Below are 19,977 nucleotides of genomic sequence, written 5' to 3' on the forward strand. Positions count from 1 at the left end.
GAAGGGTCCAGACCCGAAATGTCAGCTTTTCTGCTCCTCTGATGCTGCCTGGCCTGCTGTGTTCATCCAGCTCCACACCTTGTTATCTAATACCACTAGGCCATTGCCTCCAAGTGTGGGCAATGAAAATCAGGGATGAACAAGAGGCCAAAACTAAAGGAACACAGAACATCTCAGAATTTAAGCAACAGAAAGTTAGAGATAGGGAAATTTTTGAAAACAAGAATGAGAATTTTTAAAGCGGCTCTGGCAGACCCGGACTTGGTATGCAGAGTGGGAACTGATGATATCACATATGGACAGAGTTTGTCATCTCAACGCATTGATTTCTGACATAAACAGTGTTATGCTTATATTACCATTCAGCAGTATGATGGTGCTGAATTAAGGAAACTGCTACCTCAATGCCGTTACCTGAAACTGCTAAGACTATTCTAGAAAATGTCAACTTTGTAACATGTACAACTACATTATCAAAATCACAAATAAATACAGGAAAGCAAAATGACCAAAGAAATGTTGAGAAGTAAAGAGGGCCAGCTTGACATATCTTTTAATTCTCATTAGTATGTAGGCAAGTGGAGATCATTTAAAGGAATGCACTTACCCTTCTCATTCACTCAAAATTGTTAAAACTAAAGCATTTTTATTATATGGCTCAAAGACAGCAATTTTCATACACTGCACATTTTCAAGGAGTTATAACCATGAAAAGCCAATTCCTTTTGACTCGTTAAAATACATAAATTAAAATAGCAATAAATTGAAGCATTGACAACACGTAGCTAGGTTAGAACCTGCTATGCAATGCCACATGATACAAGAGACCCGTTCCGAGTAATACCATCATCACTGCTCTAAACAGGTAAGGGCAATTCTGAAAGAAAAGTTAATGTTCTAACAGTTTGATTGTTTATCCAATAAATTTCCATCAAAACACATACCCTGTCCCGTGTCCAAAGCGAAACAAGTATAACTGACAAATGTATATTCATTTAATTAGAAAGAAAACACTGGCTGCACACAACTTCTAAAGCACATTGCTCATGACCACTCAATCCAGAGTGCTAGATTCCAGAAAATCCATGCAACAATCATTTAAAATAAATGGTCAATTATGATGCATGATCCTAAGGCCTAGTATTGCATCAATGTTTCAAGTAACAGGAATAGAGACCATCTTCTTCCAGCTTCACAGACTATTAATTGATAAAAGTCGGACTTAGTCTTTAGAATTTACCAGCATCTATAATGTAAATATATGATTTCTAAAACATGTATTCATTCGACACCAGATTCTTTAGAAATACTCTTGTGATCCAGTTCAAAATCCAAAATCTCAACTAAAATTTAAAATCAACTTTATTCCATTCAATAATACACTTAATGGAACTGAATATTGTATGGAAAAGGATCCAAATTAAATATAATTTGGGACCTTTTCAACCATTTGCCAATGGAAAATCAAAATCAGTGTGTTAGAGGGCAAATTGGTTGTACTCTTATCAAATAAACGCGTTAAGACAAAACTTACTTAGTATGTTAATGAAGTAGGCTTTTAATGATATTTCCATTAAAGAGTGCAAATGACAAGCAATTCCCTATTGATCACTGAGACCAGCTAAATATGTCCCACCCAGTCTGATGAAGTGCCCAGCCCAGAACACTCAATGGAGTTATCTAGTCTAATTCTTCAGCATGGTTACACACAAAGGGAGTGAATAAACACTTAAAAATTACTTGGGCTTTAGACATTGTAAAAGCAAGCTTCCACTTAGCTAAGAAAGAGTGCGCTGATGGATTGTGAAGTATGATTTGATGTCAGTCAAACAGGATGTGAGCAATCAGACCTTTTTAATTATCTTCGTAATAGTAAAGACAAATTATACAGATTGAATTCAAGATGCCCACTCATCACAGGTCTGAATGATCAATGATACAAAATAAATAAGCAAGCTTCCTATCTGTCTTCATTTCAATCATACATTTCCTCAAAAGCCACAAAATTCTGCAGAGCTGCAAACACAAAATACCTGGTGCAATTCATAAGGTGTTACTATTGACACACCCCTGGAATATGTTATGAACAGATTAGCAAAGTAACTCGTTGGTCCCAATTACAGATATTGGCCCCAATTACAGATATTGGCCCTGGCATTTAGATTTCAGAAGAGGAAAGTGCTCAAGAACCAAATCACTTTAAACAGAAATATGATCGTATAGGATTTACCCAACGACACAGTCAAATCTCAATGGTTTTCAACCCAGCCAACTGTAAAGAAATACAGTAATGCTGTCATATAAATTCACAAAAAACCCTAAATAAAACCTGCCAGAAGACAGCTGGATTTTGATTAACAAATGCCCTCACATTTCAGCAAAATACTATGCCGAAACACCTATTTCTGCTTTATCCAAATCCTACCTGCAAACGGCGTATTTTGACAGGCTGCCAGGGGACCGTTAAGCTAACAGAATTATTATGGATCTTTTAAACCAAATACTTAAGATAGTTTTGTTATACGAATTCAAGAATAATCAGTGACTTGAGATTCAATGACATTACCATCGCTGAATTTCCCATTACTAACATCCTGCGAAGTTACCAGGGACCAGAAGCATTAGTCATATAAATACTGTGGATACAAGATCAGGTTGAAAGCTAAGTATCTTGGAGCTAGGAACTCAAGTGAGGAATATGACGGAATACTCCGAATGGCATTTGTTTGACAACTGACTATCATAATAGGCAGGATCGACTAACAACCACCAAGTCATCTGCTAATTTGCTACAAGAAAAGAGAATAGATATTGAATTACATGAAAAGTGGTCAAAACAGGTCATTTAGTTCAGCAGCTATGTATCCACTCTATTTCCAAACCCTTTTATACTCTTCTTTTTAACCTTTAAACCACCTTCCTTCAGCATCCATTAAACATTACTGTTTCCTGTCACTCAACCAATTTTGTGTTCCTACTGTTCCTTATCTTCTATGAGCTGTAACACTGCTCACAAGTTTGTCATGTGGCACTGTATAAAATGTCTTTCCAATTACATGTATAACACATCAAGACCTTTGCCCTCAACAACGCTGTTATCTCTTCAAATAAAACTTCAGCAAATTAGTTAAACATAATGTCCCCTCAACAAATCAACGTTACATAGTTAAGGTGTATTTGTCCATGTGACTATTAATTCTCTTCCAAATTATTGTTTCTAAAAAAGTTTCCCCGCCATTAAAGTTAAACTAACTGGCCGAGAGTTAGTAGACTGATCTTTGCAACACTTACAATTCTCCAGGTTCTTTGGCACCATTCTGGTGTCCAAGAAATACTGAAAAGTTATGGGTAGTGCCTTCACAATTTTCACTTGGTTCCCTTAGTATTCTTGGATGCATCTCATCCAGTTCCAGAACTTTATCAACTGTAAGTATGATATCCTATTCAATACCCATTCTTCATCAACTTTAAATCCTCTACAGTACAAACCATCTCCTGCTTCAGAATGGCCTGTGTAGAATTCTCTCTCCTGGAAACGACAGACATCACTGTATTAATTTGATACATCAGTTCTTAACCTTGCTTCCACATGCAAGTCGGATTTTGAATCCCTAATCATCTTCACTCTTACCATTTACACATTAATAGAAGACTTTGGGTTTCCCTTTCATATCAGCTACTGGTTTCTTCTCATACTGTCTTTGCTTCTCTTACTTGCTTTTCTGAACCGACTACACTCTCCACTTCACATCTGTCACCAGCACACTTGTTTTTATTTCCATCTTAACTTTCTCTCTCCTTTGCAATCCAGGGAATTTTGAATTTGTTTACCATATATTCCCTCAAAAAGGAACAAGTATGATGACTGTGACTAAACTTCCTCTTCTTTGAAGTAAGCTTGTTATTCATCACGGATTTTCCTTCGAGACAACACAGTGTGGAGCTGGAGGAGCACAGCAAGCCAGGCAGAGATACGATGGAGGGCATTTTCGCATCTTTTGTATTTCCCGCATTTCTGCCCTCACACTCCCTCCCCCAACAAAAATAAAGGCAGAATCCCCTTTGCCCTCACACATCACCCCACCAACCTCCGCATCCAATGTATCATTCTCTGCCATTTCCGCCACCTACAATCCGACCAAAGATATATTTCCCTCCCCACCCTTACCGGCCTTTCGTGTGGACTGCTCTCTCCGCAACTCCCTCGACTGCTCCACACTTCCCACTAACCCCACCATCCCCGGCACCTTTCCCTGTAACCACAGGAAGTGCTACACCTGCCCCTACACCTCCATCCAAGGCACAAAACAAACCTTTCATATCAGACAGGGGTTCAACTTGGTCTACTGTATTTGCTGCTCCCGACGTGGCCTCCTTTACATCTGAGAGACCATTTCGTAAGGCATACGTGACAAAAGACAACACCTTCCGATCGCAACCATTTTAACTCCCCCGCCCACTCCCTGGGTGACACATCCATTCTGAGCCTCCTCCAGTGTCACACTGACATCACCCGCAAACTGGAGGAGCAACACCTTATATTCCACCTCAGGAGCCTACAGCCCGATGGCCTAAACATGGATTTCACTAGTTTCAAGATCTCCCCACTCCCGGCCTCATTCCTTGTCTAACCCTCCCACTCATTCCCACCTCCTTGACCTGACACAACCTGTCCATCTTCTCTCCTATCTCTGCCCCACCCGTCCCACTGACCAATCCCCACCATTCCCTATCTGCACTCACCTATCACCATCCTACCTACCTTCCCCAGCCCCAGCCCTTCTCTCTATTTATTTCCCAACTCCCTTCCCCCTTCCCGTTTCTGAAGAAGGGTCCCAACTCAAAACGTCAACTTTCCTGCTCTTCTGATGCTGCCTGGCCTGCTGTGTTCCTCCAGCTCCACACTGTCGTCTCTGACTCCAGCATCTGCAGTTCTTGCAGTCTCTGATGGGTATTCCTTTGCCTCCCGCACTGCAATGTTCTCCGTAATATCAACACTCCTCTAAGTTTTAATACAATATAATTGCAAAGCTTGGCACTAATAGATCAGTGTACAAATACGCACTCTAATAATTCTGCAAGAATCTGATCACAAATAAAAGTCGACGATAATGGTATCACATTTTAAAATAACATTGCTAAGAAAATATTGTTTTTTTTTTAAAATGTATTATTTCTTCTGCTCCAATCCGGCAATTAAAATACTCTGAGCGAAGAACAAAGATTGCCCCTTTCTCCCTAATTTATTTATTCAAAATGCTGTCACTGAGAGCTAGACAGAGCAACTTCTAAGTCAGTTGCATTGGGGATCATTACAACCAGCAACTAAGAAGAAGCCAGGAACCTCAAGACCAATTTATTCTTCACTATCAGATCTGTAGCATCACACTCCACGTACTTTCTTCCTAAAGAAGACATGGAGTAATTTAAAACTTGAACTTGTATTGTAAATGCTCAATCTACCACGGAGATAGAGCCACTGCTCTTACAAAAAAGTCTTCAGCACAGGATGAGCGAGTGAGAAATGTAATTTCAAGAAGATTTATACCAACCTTGACAAGCAAGCCTTAAAATTAAAGCACTTATACATGTTCACCACGCTGGACATAATATTTCATTTGCAGAAGAAGAGTGAAATTAAATCTCCTTCTGTGAACCATCATGTATCGTAGACTTTTTTGGTCTTGATTAAAAGACCAGGAAGAAAACTATTCTTATTAAAAATACATCATTCTTTGTTTTGTTTTGAAACAAAATGCACAATTGTATCAGAAATGACTTATCCCCCATCACTCAGACGCAGAACAAAATTATTAAATTGTGTTCTACTGTTCTTTTCCCAGGTGACCAAGACTGTCTCAATGATCTATGAAGACAGACTAAAAATGTCAAGATGCCAAAAAACCTCAGAATAAATGGCATCCCAGAGTCAAAAACATACTTAATAAAGGTGAAACAGAACCTCTAATTGTTCTGAGACTGATCAGAAATAGGTCTTCTAACAGGATGTTTTTTTTAAATGTTGATTTGATGTTGAACTTAATTTCAACACAGCATATTTGTAAGCAAAGAGAATTTTGTGCAGGCAACAACTGGTTACTTTCACAGATTTTAATGTATGTGCATAACAAATGAGACACCACTCTTAATCCTCCCGAAGACTTGTCACATGCACGCAAAAGCACTTTTCATAGTAATTTTTCCCCCAAATGATCCTGAAAATAGAAATTAAAAAACTGAAATACATTGCAATGAAATATTTGCCCAATTTACTTGAAGAACAGTTATTTCACAAAAAGATTTTATACTTCAGAAGCTGCTCTACTTGTACGTAAGGACACAATAAAATAAAAATGAAGAAATCTTCAGAATTTTATCATTTTATTCATCTGAACCCAACACAAGTGCAGTGACCATTAGATACTTCCTCTCCCAAATACATTTAAAAGATCAGCACAACATACTGCAGTTCTCCACGACATTTAAAAACATAGCCTCTGTTCACAGGATCACGCATTTAGACTGAGTGAACCTATGATCCAAATCTACTTTTATTACTTTCAGGGCTACCAACCTTAAAATACCTCCTCATTATTTCATCTTATCCAAATTCTGTAAAAATATGGATTATAAAATACTCAAATAGCACCTCAGCCTTGCCCTTAACTTTTTAAAAAATATTTTTAGGTTACCAATTAAATCTATCCTCATATGTTTTCTTTGCTTTGAGTAATTTCTTCAGTCAGTTGTGAGCCAGCAGAAATCTCTACCACAGAAAACGGTTGATACCAAAACATTGAACATTTTCAAAGATAGATATAGTACATATGGCTAAAGGGATCAAAAAGGTATGGGGAGAATGTGGCATCAGAGTACTGAGTTGGATGATCAGCCATTGAATGGTGAAGCAGGTTCGAAAGGCCAAATGGCTTACTTCTGCTCCTATTTTCTATGTTCCTTTTTTCAATATTTCCCTTTACAGCTCTCCTTCATAATTTCTATATTCAACTTGATTCCTTAATATAGTGAGCCTCATATGAAACAGAAAAAGAGGGTTTACATCCAAACGAAAAAGTGCAATATCCTTTCACAATGGGAGCGTGTATCCATCAGGGTGAACGTTGACACCAAATCATGTAGTCTTAAGGATTAGGCTAATTATGAGCAAGGTAACGTGCCTGGTCTTGCCAAACCACCTGTCACAGATACACAAGTCTGTGACAATACTGGACTGAGTGATTAATGTGTGATGCTTGTGGAAACCAAGTAATGTGTTCACACTGAAGACACTTTTTTTCTAGTTATGAGACACCACCAACATGCTAAATTGGATAGATCTGACATCAAAAGTGGGTCAGGAGAGCCAGCAGCATTGTACTCCACAGCATAATCTGCAATCTTATGACCTGGTACATCCTCCACAATATCACTAACTAATCAAGTGACCAAATCTGATTATTAGAGAAACGCAGATCATCCAAATAGAATCACCATTCATATATGCAAACAGGGTGAATTAACTATTAGTTACATGCATGCTAAACAATGGATGCAGTATGCAATCAGCCAGTGATCCCTGAATCAGCGGATCAACTCAAAAGTTTGTGATCTGCCACATCCAGTTAGTAATGATGGTGGACAATGAGATAAACAGGAGCAGAGGTATTTATCCCCATCCTCAATGATGGCACAGCTCATTACTTCAGTGTAAAAAATAAGTGTGCTGCATTTGCAACTATCTTTAGCCAGAATTGCTGAGTAGATAACCCTTTCTGGCCTCTTCCAGAGATCATAGCAATCATAAATGCAAATCTTCAGCCAATGTGATTTCCAGTTGACATCATAAATAGTTGAGCATACCAGGAACAAAGTCTATGGGCTGTAAATGTTAAAAAATTTATGCTGCAAGGCTAGTTGTTCTACTTATACAGCTCAGTTAGAGGTGCACTGACATCTACCCAAGTGGAAAATACCCTCTATTTCCTTCCACAAAAGGTAGGGAAAACCCACCGAGCCACAGTCCCACAGTTAATTGTCAGTCATCAATGATGCAAGGTAAGGTGTCACTGCCAATGCAATCAAACAGCTATTCCTGACCAATGTACTGCTCACTCATACTTAGGTCAATAGGACCAGTTCAGTGTGGTGACTTTAGATATTTTGAAGCTTTTGATAAAGGCCCACAAAGGTAATCAGTAAGCAAAATTAGAGAACACACAAGTAATTTGCTGACATTAACCAAGCACTGGTTAGAGGAAAGAAGAGAGGCAGGAATAAATAGGTTATTTTCAGGTTGCGATGACCAGTGCTTGAACCTCAGCAGTTTACAATCTATAACCAAATAATCTGGTTATTTGGACCAAACACAATTTTAAAGGTAACAAAACTAGATGCGAGTGCAGCTTGTGTTGTGATCCCAACTAACATGCTTATCGTACAAGATCCCAAACTGAAATCTGGCTTGAAAAAATTTTTTTTTAAGAAAATAATCTAACAAAGTGGTTATTCATTCATTGAAACACAAAAGCAATGCTGCAGATAACAAGGTGTAGAGCTGGATGAACACAGCAGGCCAAGCAGCAGAGGAGCAGGAAAGCAGAAAATTTTCTGAAGAAGGGTCCAGACCCGAAACGTCAGCTTTCCTGCTCCTCTGATGCTGCTTGGCCTGCTGTGTTCATCCAGCTCTACACCTTGTTATCTCAGATTCTCCAGCATCGGCAGTTCCTACTATCTCAGCAATGCTGCAGATTCAGCTTTAACAAATAAAGTTTATTTTTCAAAAGACCGACAATAAAATTGAATAAACCAACGACATATCGCACAATGTGATTTTGAAATAGTAAAAATACAACAGTCATCAGCAAACTTTTATAGTACACAGACGCCAGAAAGAATTCCTTTCTCTATCACCATCGATAGGTTTGAGTTAACCGTTGTTTTCAGTTCTCAGTCTTGACAATCCAACAGCCTCTTCCTTGATTATTCATATAGGCTTTTGCAGCTTTGAATACCCCCTTCAGAGTTCTAACCAAACATTTCTGCACTAGATCTTTCAAACAAGAACTCTTACACTGAGGTCATCTACTTCCTAACTATCCAACTCCTCTCCACAGGAGAAATTGATTCAGATATCCAACCTCAACTAGGATTTCTGTGAACTAAAACCAGGAGGCTTCCAAACTATGGGTATTTCCTCCAAGCAAAGAAAAAAACAAATCAATCCTAATCCTTCTAACTGAAAGCAGTCTAACGTTCCTCAATGTTTATTCTGTCTGCGTGTAAAACTTTCCCAATGCAAACAAATTCCAATTAGCACACCAGGAACTCTCTCTCATTTACGAGATTAAAAATACCATGGCTCCAGAAATACTGACAAGTTAATCAATAAACTATGTAACTAATTCAAAATCCAATCTCTAATATAAATAATATTAAAATATCTAAAAATCATTCACCTTCCATCACAGTTTGAGGAGGATGCGAACAGGCTTCAAGAGGTTTTGCACAGGCAGAATGTATGAAAGAGCAAGATTAATGAAATACAATGTGGATAAGTGTGAGGTTATCCACTTTATAGAAGAAATGGAGATGGATTAGGAAGTGTTGACGCCCAACAGAACCTGGGTGTCTTTGTTCAGAAGTCATTCAAAGCTATCATGCAGGTGCAGTAGGGAGGTGAATGTATTTCGGCCAGAGGTGAATGTATTTCGGCCTTTATTACAAGAGGTTTTAAGTACAGGTGTAAAGATGTCTTGCTTCAATTATAGAGAATCTTGATGAAACCATATTTGGATAAAGAGAGCAGCACTACACATAATCCAATGAAGAATGCATTTGTCACATTAGGATGGAGCAGAGGTTCAACATATTAGTTCCTAGGATGGTGGAGCTGTCCTATGAGGAGAGATTGAAGACACTGAGTCTATAGTCCCTAGAGTTCAAAAGAATGAGCGGTGATCTTGTTGAAGATAAGGCTCCTGAACAGCGTAGTTGTACTTTCATATGAATCATACCAAAAACCTTACAGAAAGTGTTAGTGGACCACAGTCACTGCCTATCTAATTCCATTCCACATTCTCAAAGAAAAAATTGTTCAATTGACAGCACCTTTCCCTTCATCAACTAAACTAGTTATCCTTTAAAAGACTTTTGTTCTATCCTAATGCCCTTATTATTGAGGGTTCCAATAATTTTACACACAAGAGGCTTGTGAGACTACTATATGTTTTTAAATAAATAAGAGTAACTTTTCTCAAATCCACTGATATCTCCCCAGATTTCTTCAATTTATGTTATTGCTCCTGCAATTTCCTTAAGTAGCCTCAAATGCACCTTATTCAGCCAGGGAGTTATTTACCTTTAGTCCCACAACTGTTCAGTTGTGAACATTATGCTGGTTGCAAAGATAATAATTCTTCATATCTCACCACAATTAAGACATTCTTGTTTTGCTATATTGATAGACTTTTACCACCCCCATATGAACACATGAATTAGGAGGAGTGGGTCAACTAACTTCTACAGCCTAAACCTCAATTTCACAAGACAAAGACTGATCATCTTGTTAGGGCCTCAACACCAATATGCCACACCATGGTATTTCCTGGTTAGTTAATAACCTACTTGGATCAGTGTTAAAAGTATTCAATTTTCCTGCCTCCACACACTGTAGAGAGAGAATTCCAGTCCCAAAGTTAGCGAGTTCATATTTTCTGACATTATAATACATTTGTCATTTCTTTTCCTGCCGCTTGCTTAAACTATCTACAACTCTTTATACACAATGCTGTCCTCACAGTTTACTTTACTACAAAGATGTGTAATCAGCAAATTTAGTAACCATACATTTGGTCCCTTCTTCCAAGTCATTTTTGTAGATTGTAAACAGTTGAGGCCACAGTACTGATTCCTGTGGCATTTCACACCAGATAAGTTTTTTTTTTACTATCGAAGCAGTCATGATTCAGTGTCAGAGATAGTATAATTCCCCATGCAGATGGCCTAAAGGCCCTCCACTTCTTCCTGTCCCGCAGGCCCGACCAGTCCCCTTCCACTGACACCCTCATCTGCTGAGCTGAACTCGTCCTCACCCTTAACAACTTCTCCTTCAATTCCTCTCACTTCCTACAGACAAAAGGGGGTGGCCATGGGTACCCACATGGGCCCAAGCTATGCCTGCCTCTTTGTAGGATACGTGGAACAATCCCTCTTCCAAAGCTACACTGGTCCTAGCCCCCACCTCTTCCTCCGTTACGTCGATGACTGTATCGGTGCCGCCTCGTGCTCTCACGAGGAACTCGAACAGTTCATCCACTTCACTAACACCTTCCACCCCAACCTTAAGTTCACCTGGACCATCTCTGATACCTCTCTCCTTCCTGGACCCCTCTCATCTCCATCTCTGGCATCCACCGGGAAACTGATATCCATTTCAAGCCCACCGACTCCCACAGCTACCTAGAATACACCTCCTCTCACCCACCTTCCTGCAAAAATGCCTTCCCCTATTCCCAATTCCTTCACCTCCGCCACATCTGCTCCCGTGATGAGGCATTCCACTCCCGGACATCCCAGATGTCCTCGTTTTTCAAGGACCGCAACTTCCCCTCCAGTGGTCGAAAACGCCCTTGACCGTGTCTCTCGCATTTCCCGCAACTCATCCCTCACACCCCCTACCCGCAATACCAACCAAACCAGAATCCCCCTCGTCCTCACGTACCACCCCACCAACCTCCGAATCCAACGCATCATCCTCTGACACTTCCGCCATCTGCAATCTGACCCCACTACCAAAGACATTTTTCCCTCCCCACCCTTATCTGCTTTCCGGAGGGACCACTCTCTCCGTGACTCCCTTGTCCGCTCCTCACTCCCCACCAGCCCCACCACTTTTCCCTGCAACCGCAGGAAGTGCTGCACCTGCCCCTACACATCCCCCCTCACCCCCATCCCAGGTCCTAAGAAGACCTTTCACATCAAACTGATGTTCACCTGCACATCTGCTAATGTGGTATACTGTATCCGCTGTTCCTGTTGTGGCCTCCTCTACATCGGGGAAACCAAGCGGAGGCTTGTGGACCGCTCTGTGGAACACCTACGCTCGGTTCGCAACAAACAACTGCACCTCTCAGACATGAACCATTTCAACTCCCCCTCCCACTCCTTGGACGACATGTCCATCCTGGGCCTCCTGAACTGCCACAATGATGCCACCCGAAGGCTGCAGGAACAGCATCTCATATTCCGCTTGGGAACCCTGCAGCCCAAGGGTATCAATGTGGACTTCACAAGCTTCAAAATCTCTCCTCCCCCCGCCACATCCCAAAATCAGCCCAGCTCGTCCCCGCCTCCCTAACCATTCCTCCCACCTCAAGCCCCACCCCCATCTCCTACCCACTAACCTCATCCCGCCTCCTTGACCTGTCCGTCCACCCTGGACCGACCTATCCCCTCCCTAACTCCCCACCTACATTCACCTTTACTGGCTCCAACCCTGCCTCTTTGACCTGTCTGTCTCCTCTCCACCTATCTTCTCCTTTATCCATCTTCTATCCGCCTCCCCCTCTCTCCCTATTTATTTCAGAATCCCCTTCCCCTCCCCCATTTCTGAAGAAGGGTCTCGACCCAAAATGTCAGCTTTCCTGCTCCTCTGATACTGCTTGGCCTGCTGTGTTCATCCAGCTCTATACCTTGTTATCTCACGATTCAGTGTCATTTCCCTCATGAACTTGAACACTATTTTTCTGTATAAGTTACTTGGTAATTCTGTTTTACGAGGCAGTAGTATCTTTAAGCTTAACACCATTGCTTTGCAAGGATAGCCATTGGTCATTTTATTCTTGTTTCACTCTCTTCACAATCTGTGCCAGAAAATTTTAAATAAGTTGATTCACTCCACAAGATATCAAGATACAACTGGATGCACTGAATACTGCAAAATAGGTGAGCCCTGACATTTTAGCAATAAAGCAAACTTCATTTTAACCAGCACCTCATCAACTGGTAAAATGATATCCCTCAAAGGCCACGATGTTCGAATATTTACGTCGTGAATAAAGATTAACAGTGCTGTGTATACCCCTGCATCATGTTTCTGTTACTTACTGTGTGTTTTTATGTTGATTTTACGAGGGACATTGATGTTTTTACATAGATTTTTTGAGGGATTTTGATGTCTCAAAACTTTGTTTAGTCAGGGTTCACTGCGGTTGTGTACCTCTTGATTATCTGGAACATTTGATCAACCAGCACACTCCTGGTCCCATAGGTGTTAGTTAGTAAAGAGATTGCTGTAGTACTCGAAACATGTCCTGCAGAATTTGATGCATTCCTAGCGAGGCTGTTCCAGCATACGTCTTATACAGAAAAAGCAGGACAAATCCAATCTAACCAGTTCCTGCTCCATACTCCTGATCATCAGTAAAAAAAAAAAGTGATGGAAGACATCATCAATGGTGCTATCAAACAGCACTTTCACAGCAATACCCTTCTCACCGACATTCAGTTTACATTCTACTCAGCTCCTGACTTCATTACAGCCTTAGATCAAACATGGACAAAAGGCCGAATTCTAGGAGGTAAGGTACGACCCTTGACATCAAGGCTGTATTTGATAGAGTGCGGTGAAAAGGAACCCTAGCAACAGTAATCAGGGGAAACTCCTCACCCGTTTGAGTCATAGCTAACACATACGAAGATGGTTGTGGTTGTTGGACATCTGTCATCTCACCTCAAGAACACCTGTGCAAGAGTTCCTCAGGTTAGTGTCCTCAGCCCAACCATCTTTGCTCTTGACCTTCCATCCATCATAAGGTCAGAAATGATAATTGTTCACTGACAACTGTACCATGTTCACAAAATGCATGATTCCTTAGATACTAAAGCAATCCAGGTCCAAATGCAGGAAGACTTGGATAATATCCATGCTTTGGCTGGCAAGTGTCCAGTAACTTCTGTGTCGTACAAGTACTTTGCAAATGACCACCTCCAACAATTCTGAGGAAGGGTCTAGACCCGAAACGTCAGCTTTCCTGCTCCTCTGATGCTGCTTGGCCTGCTGTGTTCATCCAGCTCTACACCTTGTTATATCAGCATCTAACCACTGCCTTTTCACAAACGAATAGGATTACCATCACCGAAACCTCCACTATCAAAATACTGAAAGTTACAATTGACAAGAAACTGGACTGACCATATAAATACAGTGGCTATAAGAGCAATCTGTGTTCTAATCCCAGTGCAATTACTCTATTGTCGAGAAGTACTGAATCTTTGAATTGTACAACATGGGGAGATGATGGCCTAGTGGTATTATTGCTGGACTGTTAATCCCCAAAAACCCAGACAACATTCTGGGGACCTGGGTTTGAATACCATCATGGCAGATGGTGGAATCTGAATTCAATAAATATCTGGAATTAAGAGTCTAATGATGACTGTGAATCCATTGTCAATTGTCGGGGAAAAACCCATCTGGTTCACTAATGTCCTTTAGGGAGGGAAACTGTCATCCATACCTGGTCTAGCCTACATGTGACTCCAGACCCACAGCAATGTGGTTGACTCTTAACTGCCCTCTGGGCAATTAGGGATGGGCAATAAGTGCTGGCCTAGCCAGTGAAACACACATCACGTGAATGAATAAGTGCTTGAGATTTGTTGTAGAATTACTGGAAGTACTCAAGGACCAGAAATCCTCTTGTGTAGCACATCTAACACTGGATTAGGCAGCCAGGAATTTGAGGTTGCAGGCTTCATTGACAACTGTGGAGCCCAATCACTAGCTGGAAATCCTGCAGCGAGTTACACACCTCTCCACTCCCCAAGCCTGATCACGAGCTACGAGGCACAAGCCAGAAGTGTGATGGAATACTCCCACCTGCCTGCATGAATGCAACTCCAGCAACAAGCAATAAGGGAACAGGCAGTCAGAAAACCATCCAAGCGAAAAGGCTGAGCAAACTGAGCCTATATTCTCTAAAGTGTATACGACATGATGTAATTGAATCAAACACATTTCTTACACAGCTCAACAGGGTAGATGCAGTTTTCTGGCTGGAGATCTAGAACAAAGGAGGATACACACTCATGAGGGGTTGATCATCTAGGACTGAGCTGAAGAGGAAATTCTTCGTTCAGAGGAAGGTGAATCTTTGAATTCTCTACAACAGAGATCTATACAGGAATAACCATTGAGTATATTCAAGACACAGATTAATAGATTTCTAAATATTGAAGGTATCAAAGAAAATCAAGATAATGTGCACAAAAGGTGTGAGGTCAAAATAGCCTGCTCCTGCTCCTATTAGAGTGAGTTTTTTTTCCAAAACAAAGTTTGTAAGGTCAGATCTGTGCTAGTTGACAAATTAAGGGTCCAGAAGGAAGAGAAGAATTTTTTAAGCAATAATTTTAGCATTAAATGTTACAATTTGGAATGCACTGCCTGAAAGGGTAGTGGAAACAAATTTAACTGAAACTTCCAAAAGGAAATTGGAAATACATTTAAAAAGAAAAATTTACAAGGCACTGGAGAGAATGCATTGTAGCAGCAAAGTACCTGTTCTCACAGAGTAGCACTTATAAAATAGGCTGAATGACTGGCTCCTATGCTATAAATTCTACAGGTTCCATTACTCTAAGCAGGTACTCTTCTAGAAAAAAAAGCAAAATTGCTCACTTCTCAGGTGAATTCTTCAGTGTGATGTGAGAAAGTGTTCTAAAACAGATGCAGTATTTCTAAACTCAGACTAATGGCATAGTTACGGTCAAGTATGGTCATTTAGTTCAAAATTGGCACATTTAAAAATATAGCACAAGCAATGATCAATTCTAAGATTCCTCACAAATTATACTCATTCTCCTTTATTCTTGAGAAAAATATTCCCTGGGTAAGTAACTTTTTCCTCAAAGATAAACCCTCTTCGTTCAAAAATTATTGTAATTCTTCTCTAAAATCTTCAATTAATTAACATTAATTAACATTTTCCCATAAAACCCAAAACTGAATGCACTATGCCATCCCATCTCAACAAAGCACAACGTTAAGATTAACGACTTTGATAAACTGAAATGTTATACATTACAACATTTGACTCATATTTTTGATACAAACTTCACAGCCTGAACCAAACGTTTGATGATATCCACCAAAAATTCTAGATCTCTTTTCCAGTTGGTTTATCAAGGATATCATCATTTAATAAAAACAGAAAGAGTGGAGAAACTCAGCATCTGTGGAGAGAAAGTAGTCAACGTTTCTTCAGAGTTCTGGAAACATCAGTTAGAGCCAAAGGAAACTTTCTTCCAGAAAATTACCAGTTTCACATTTTTCCATCTTGCACAACAATATTCCATACTCTCTTCTAAAACAATGGCAATATTATGCTTCATAAAGAGTGTTTTATATCGTATAAGACCAGAGATATTTCTTAATCAACCTGTTCAGACATGTTGTTACATACCTGTAGAGAAAGTGGGACTTGATTCTGGGTCTCCTGAGTCAGAGGTAGAGACACTACAAGAACCAGATTAAACCCACTTCATTGATTTCCACGGAACTCTCACAGCCAGAGAAAAAGAAACTTTGATCATATCTGGGCTGGGAGGAGCATGTGGTCAGTTACACCACCACAAAACAAGCTCCATGCAAAGTAATAGTGGACTCAAACATGAACTGTCTCTCTCCACAGATGCAGCCAGAATTTCTACTGCTTTATTTTTTACAGCACTTTGTTTTTATTACACCACTATGTCCTGTAACAAATGGAACACCAACTCATGAAGCAAAATGTAAATTATATAACGTGGTTAAAACAAAGAACATGCAAAATCTCAAACAATGCACTTCTCAGATGTTCCTACTATCATAGAGTAATGAGACCCAGTTTAGATTTCAAAAGTTGCTTACAACGACAGACCTAGGCATTGCTTGGTCACAAACGTCAGAAACAACTTCAGAAAAATCAATCCTTAGGGCTTTTAAATAGAATTCTGATAAGCATTTGCATTACTGAAATGTTGTCATTTCACTACTTGGACCAAAAGTTAGATCGATTAAATGTATTTTCTACTATGGCTTCTCTTCTACAAGATCTCAGAATCCAATATCTCACTGTGGCAAAGTGGTAATGGGCTAGTAATGTAGCTCCTTAGATCAATACTCTGCGAAATTTGAATTCAATAACAATTTGGAATTTTAAAGAACAGGGGTGGGGTGGAAAGAGTTCCAGGATTTTAGCCTAGTGAGTGAAGAAATAGTGATATATTTCCAAGTCAAGATGATGAGTACCTTGGAGGGGAACTTACAGGTGTCTGCTGTCTTTGTCCTTTTAGAAGAAAGCTGGCATGGGTTTGAAAGGTGCTACCCAACGATCTTTGGTGAATTTCTGCACTGCATCTTGTAGATGGTACACATTTTTCTCCGGAGCATTGGTGGTGGAAGGAGTGGATGTTTGTGGTTGCTTTATCCTAGACAGTGTCAAGCCTGAGTGTTATTGGAGCTGCATGCTGAGGCAAGTAGGCAATATTCCATCACACGCCTAACTTGTGTCTTGCAGACGAGACAGGCTTTGGGGAATCAGGAGGTGAGTTACTTGCTGCACTATTTCCAGCCTCCAACCTGCTCTTAGAATCATAAAATCCCTAGAGTGTGGAAGCAGGCCATTCAGCCCACTGAATCCACACTGACCCTCAAAAAGCATCTCAACCAATCTCTGTAACCCTCCACTACCCAGCTAATCTACATAGCCTGCATATTCCTGGACACTATGGGCAATTTAACACAGCCAATCCATCTAACGTGCACATCTTTGGACAATGGGAGAAAACCAGAGCACCCAGAGGAAATCCACATAGACACAGGAAGAACATGCAAACTCCACATAGACAGTCACTTAAGGGTGGAATTGAACCCGAGTCCCTGATGCTGTGAGGCTCTCATAGCCATTGTATTTATGTGGAGACACCAGTTCAATTTCTGGTCAGTGGCAACATCCAGAATGTCAAGAGTGGGGATTCAGAGATGCAAATGTAATTGAATGTCAAGGAGCTGTGGTTAGATTGTCTGTTATTTACACTTGTGTGGCGCAAATATTACTGCCAAGTCTAACCTACATGTAAATCCAGATCCACAGCAACATGGACAATTAGGGATAGGCAATAAATGCTGTCCTAGCCAGGTAGACGCTTATATCCTATGAATAAATTTTAAAAAGCCGAAGTTACAACAGTAAATAACAGACCGTTAAATCTTAGTCTTTGAATTAAATAAAGTCCAAAATATTAAGCCAATCATACCATGTGAAGCAGAACTGCAGAAGTGAACTAATTCAAACAACTTTTAAATAAAAGCTCCATATTTTGCAAATTACAGCAGTTTATGACTCATTCAACAATAGATGTAACTGATTTTAAAATTTCCACTATACTTTAAAAATTACTGTATTGTTTTCAATAGGGATAATGATATAAAAACACATCCTTGCATAGGAATGATACACATACATAGGAATAAGTTAAGTACTGTCTTAAGTGTATACATATTACATGCAAAACACACAGCTAGTATACATACAAAGACCCAAACACAGAAAGGAAATAATTTGTCATGTAGTGCCCAAATCTAAAGTTACATGATGTAAAATGTAATATTTCAATGAGACTGCAAGAATGCAATCATTAAGGAAAGAGTGAATACAAACTATCCCATCAACTCAAAAGATGACAGTGAAAATAAAGAACGTTGTTCAGGTTAAAATGTTTAAACAATCTAATCTCATATACTTTCAATTGAGAGCAACTTCATTAACAGCAGGTAAATTAACCAGCAAATGTGTTCTCTAGTTTGAACAGATTCCAGTCATCTGTCAGTAACTATTCACTAACACCAGGGTCACGGGAAGCTAACTGATAAACGTAAGCCATGCAAACGGTATTAAGGCCAATCCTTACCCGCAGGCATACTGGGCCCTGGTAAACCTGCACCTCTACTGCTGGCCAACTACCACCGAGAGGCTTCAGGTCATGGATACAAGATGCAGCATCTCATCACCTGCAAACCCAAAAGGAAAGAACCATCAAACAGAGGAAACTGCATCTGAAAGGCCCCACAGCCCGAGTTCCTGCTCCCCGGGTCCCGCGCGTTTACCGCCTCACACCCCCCCGCCCCCGGATGGGGACAGCACGAGCACAGGCCCGGTCCCTGACAGCTGGATCCCCTCCCGCTTAGGCCCCCGGACGGTGTTACCTTCACATTCCGGGCGCATCACAACTAACCCCGAGAACGGCGGAATACAAACACTTCCGGTCACAGGGTGGGACTTCCGGAAACTGTCACTGACAGGAGGGGCCTCAGAGAGTACCAGAATCTGTGTGTGTAACATAGTAACAGTGTGTGTGTAAGAGTGTAATAGTGACAGTGTAAGTGTGTAATAGAGACAGCGTGTGCGCGTGAGAGAGTGCTACAGCGCGAGCGGGCGGTGTGTGAGTGTAATAGTGTCAGGATGTGAGAGAGAGAGTGTAATAATGTCAGGGGGGGTGTGTGTAATAGTGAGTGTATGTGGGAGTGAGTGTAATACTGACTGTGTGTGAGTGCAATAGTGACAGTGTGTCTTTATCTGGGCGAGTGTAATAGTGACAGTGTGCGCGTGTGTGGGAGAGCGTAATGGAGCGAGTGTGCGCGTGTGTGGGAGAGCGTAATAGAGCGAGTGTGCGCGTGTGTGGGAGAGTATAATGAGCGAGTGTGCGTGTGTGTGGGAGAGCGTAATAGAGCGAGTGTGCGCGTGTGTGGGAGAGTATAATGAGCGAGTGTGCGCGTGTGTGGGAGAGCGTAATGGAGCGAGTGCGCGTGTGTGGGAGAGCGTAATGGAGCGAGTGTGCACGTGTGTGGGAGAGCGTAATGGAGCGAGTGTGCGCGTGTGTGGGAGAGCGTAATAGAGCGAGTGTGCGCGTGTGTGGGAGAGTATAATGAGCGAGTGTGCG

General features: G+C 40.8%; 1 protein-coding gene across 5 annotated transcripts in view; it reads right to left on the minus strand.

The window, feature by feature from the left end:
• efr3a (EFR3 homolog A (S. cerevisiae)) overlaps positions 1-19,672 on the minus strand; it is a 183,425-nt gene extending 163,753 nt beyond the window's left edge. For 3 of the 5 annotated variants that reach the window (XM_048595632.1, XM_048595630.1, XM_048595628.1), the window contains exons 1-2: positions 19,244-19,671; positions 18,949-19,048 (exon numbers count right to left, since the gene is read on the minus strand). In XM_048595632.1, coding sequence (XP_048451589.1) covers positions 18,949-18,958 — 10 coding nt within the window. In that variant the 5' untranslated portion in view covers positions 18,959-19,048; positions 19,244-19,671. Of the gene's footprint in view, positions 1-18,948; positions 19,049-19,243 lie in introns of all 5 variants that reach the window. The other 2 variants (XM_048595631.1, XM_048595629.1) reach the window with 1 other exon arrangement.
• Between the last annotated feature and the right edge of the window lie 305 nt (positions 19,673-19,977).

The sequence above is a fragment of the Rhincodon typus genome, chromosome 4, assembly GCF_021869965.1.
Source record: "Rhincodon typus isolate 14 chromosome 4, sRhiTyp1.1, whole genome shotgun sequence".
In the NCBI taxonomy this organism is placed as follows: Eukaryota; Metazoa; Chordata; class Chondrichthyes; order Orectolobiformes; family Rhincodontidae; genus Rhincodon; species Rhincodon typus.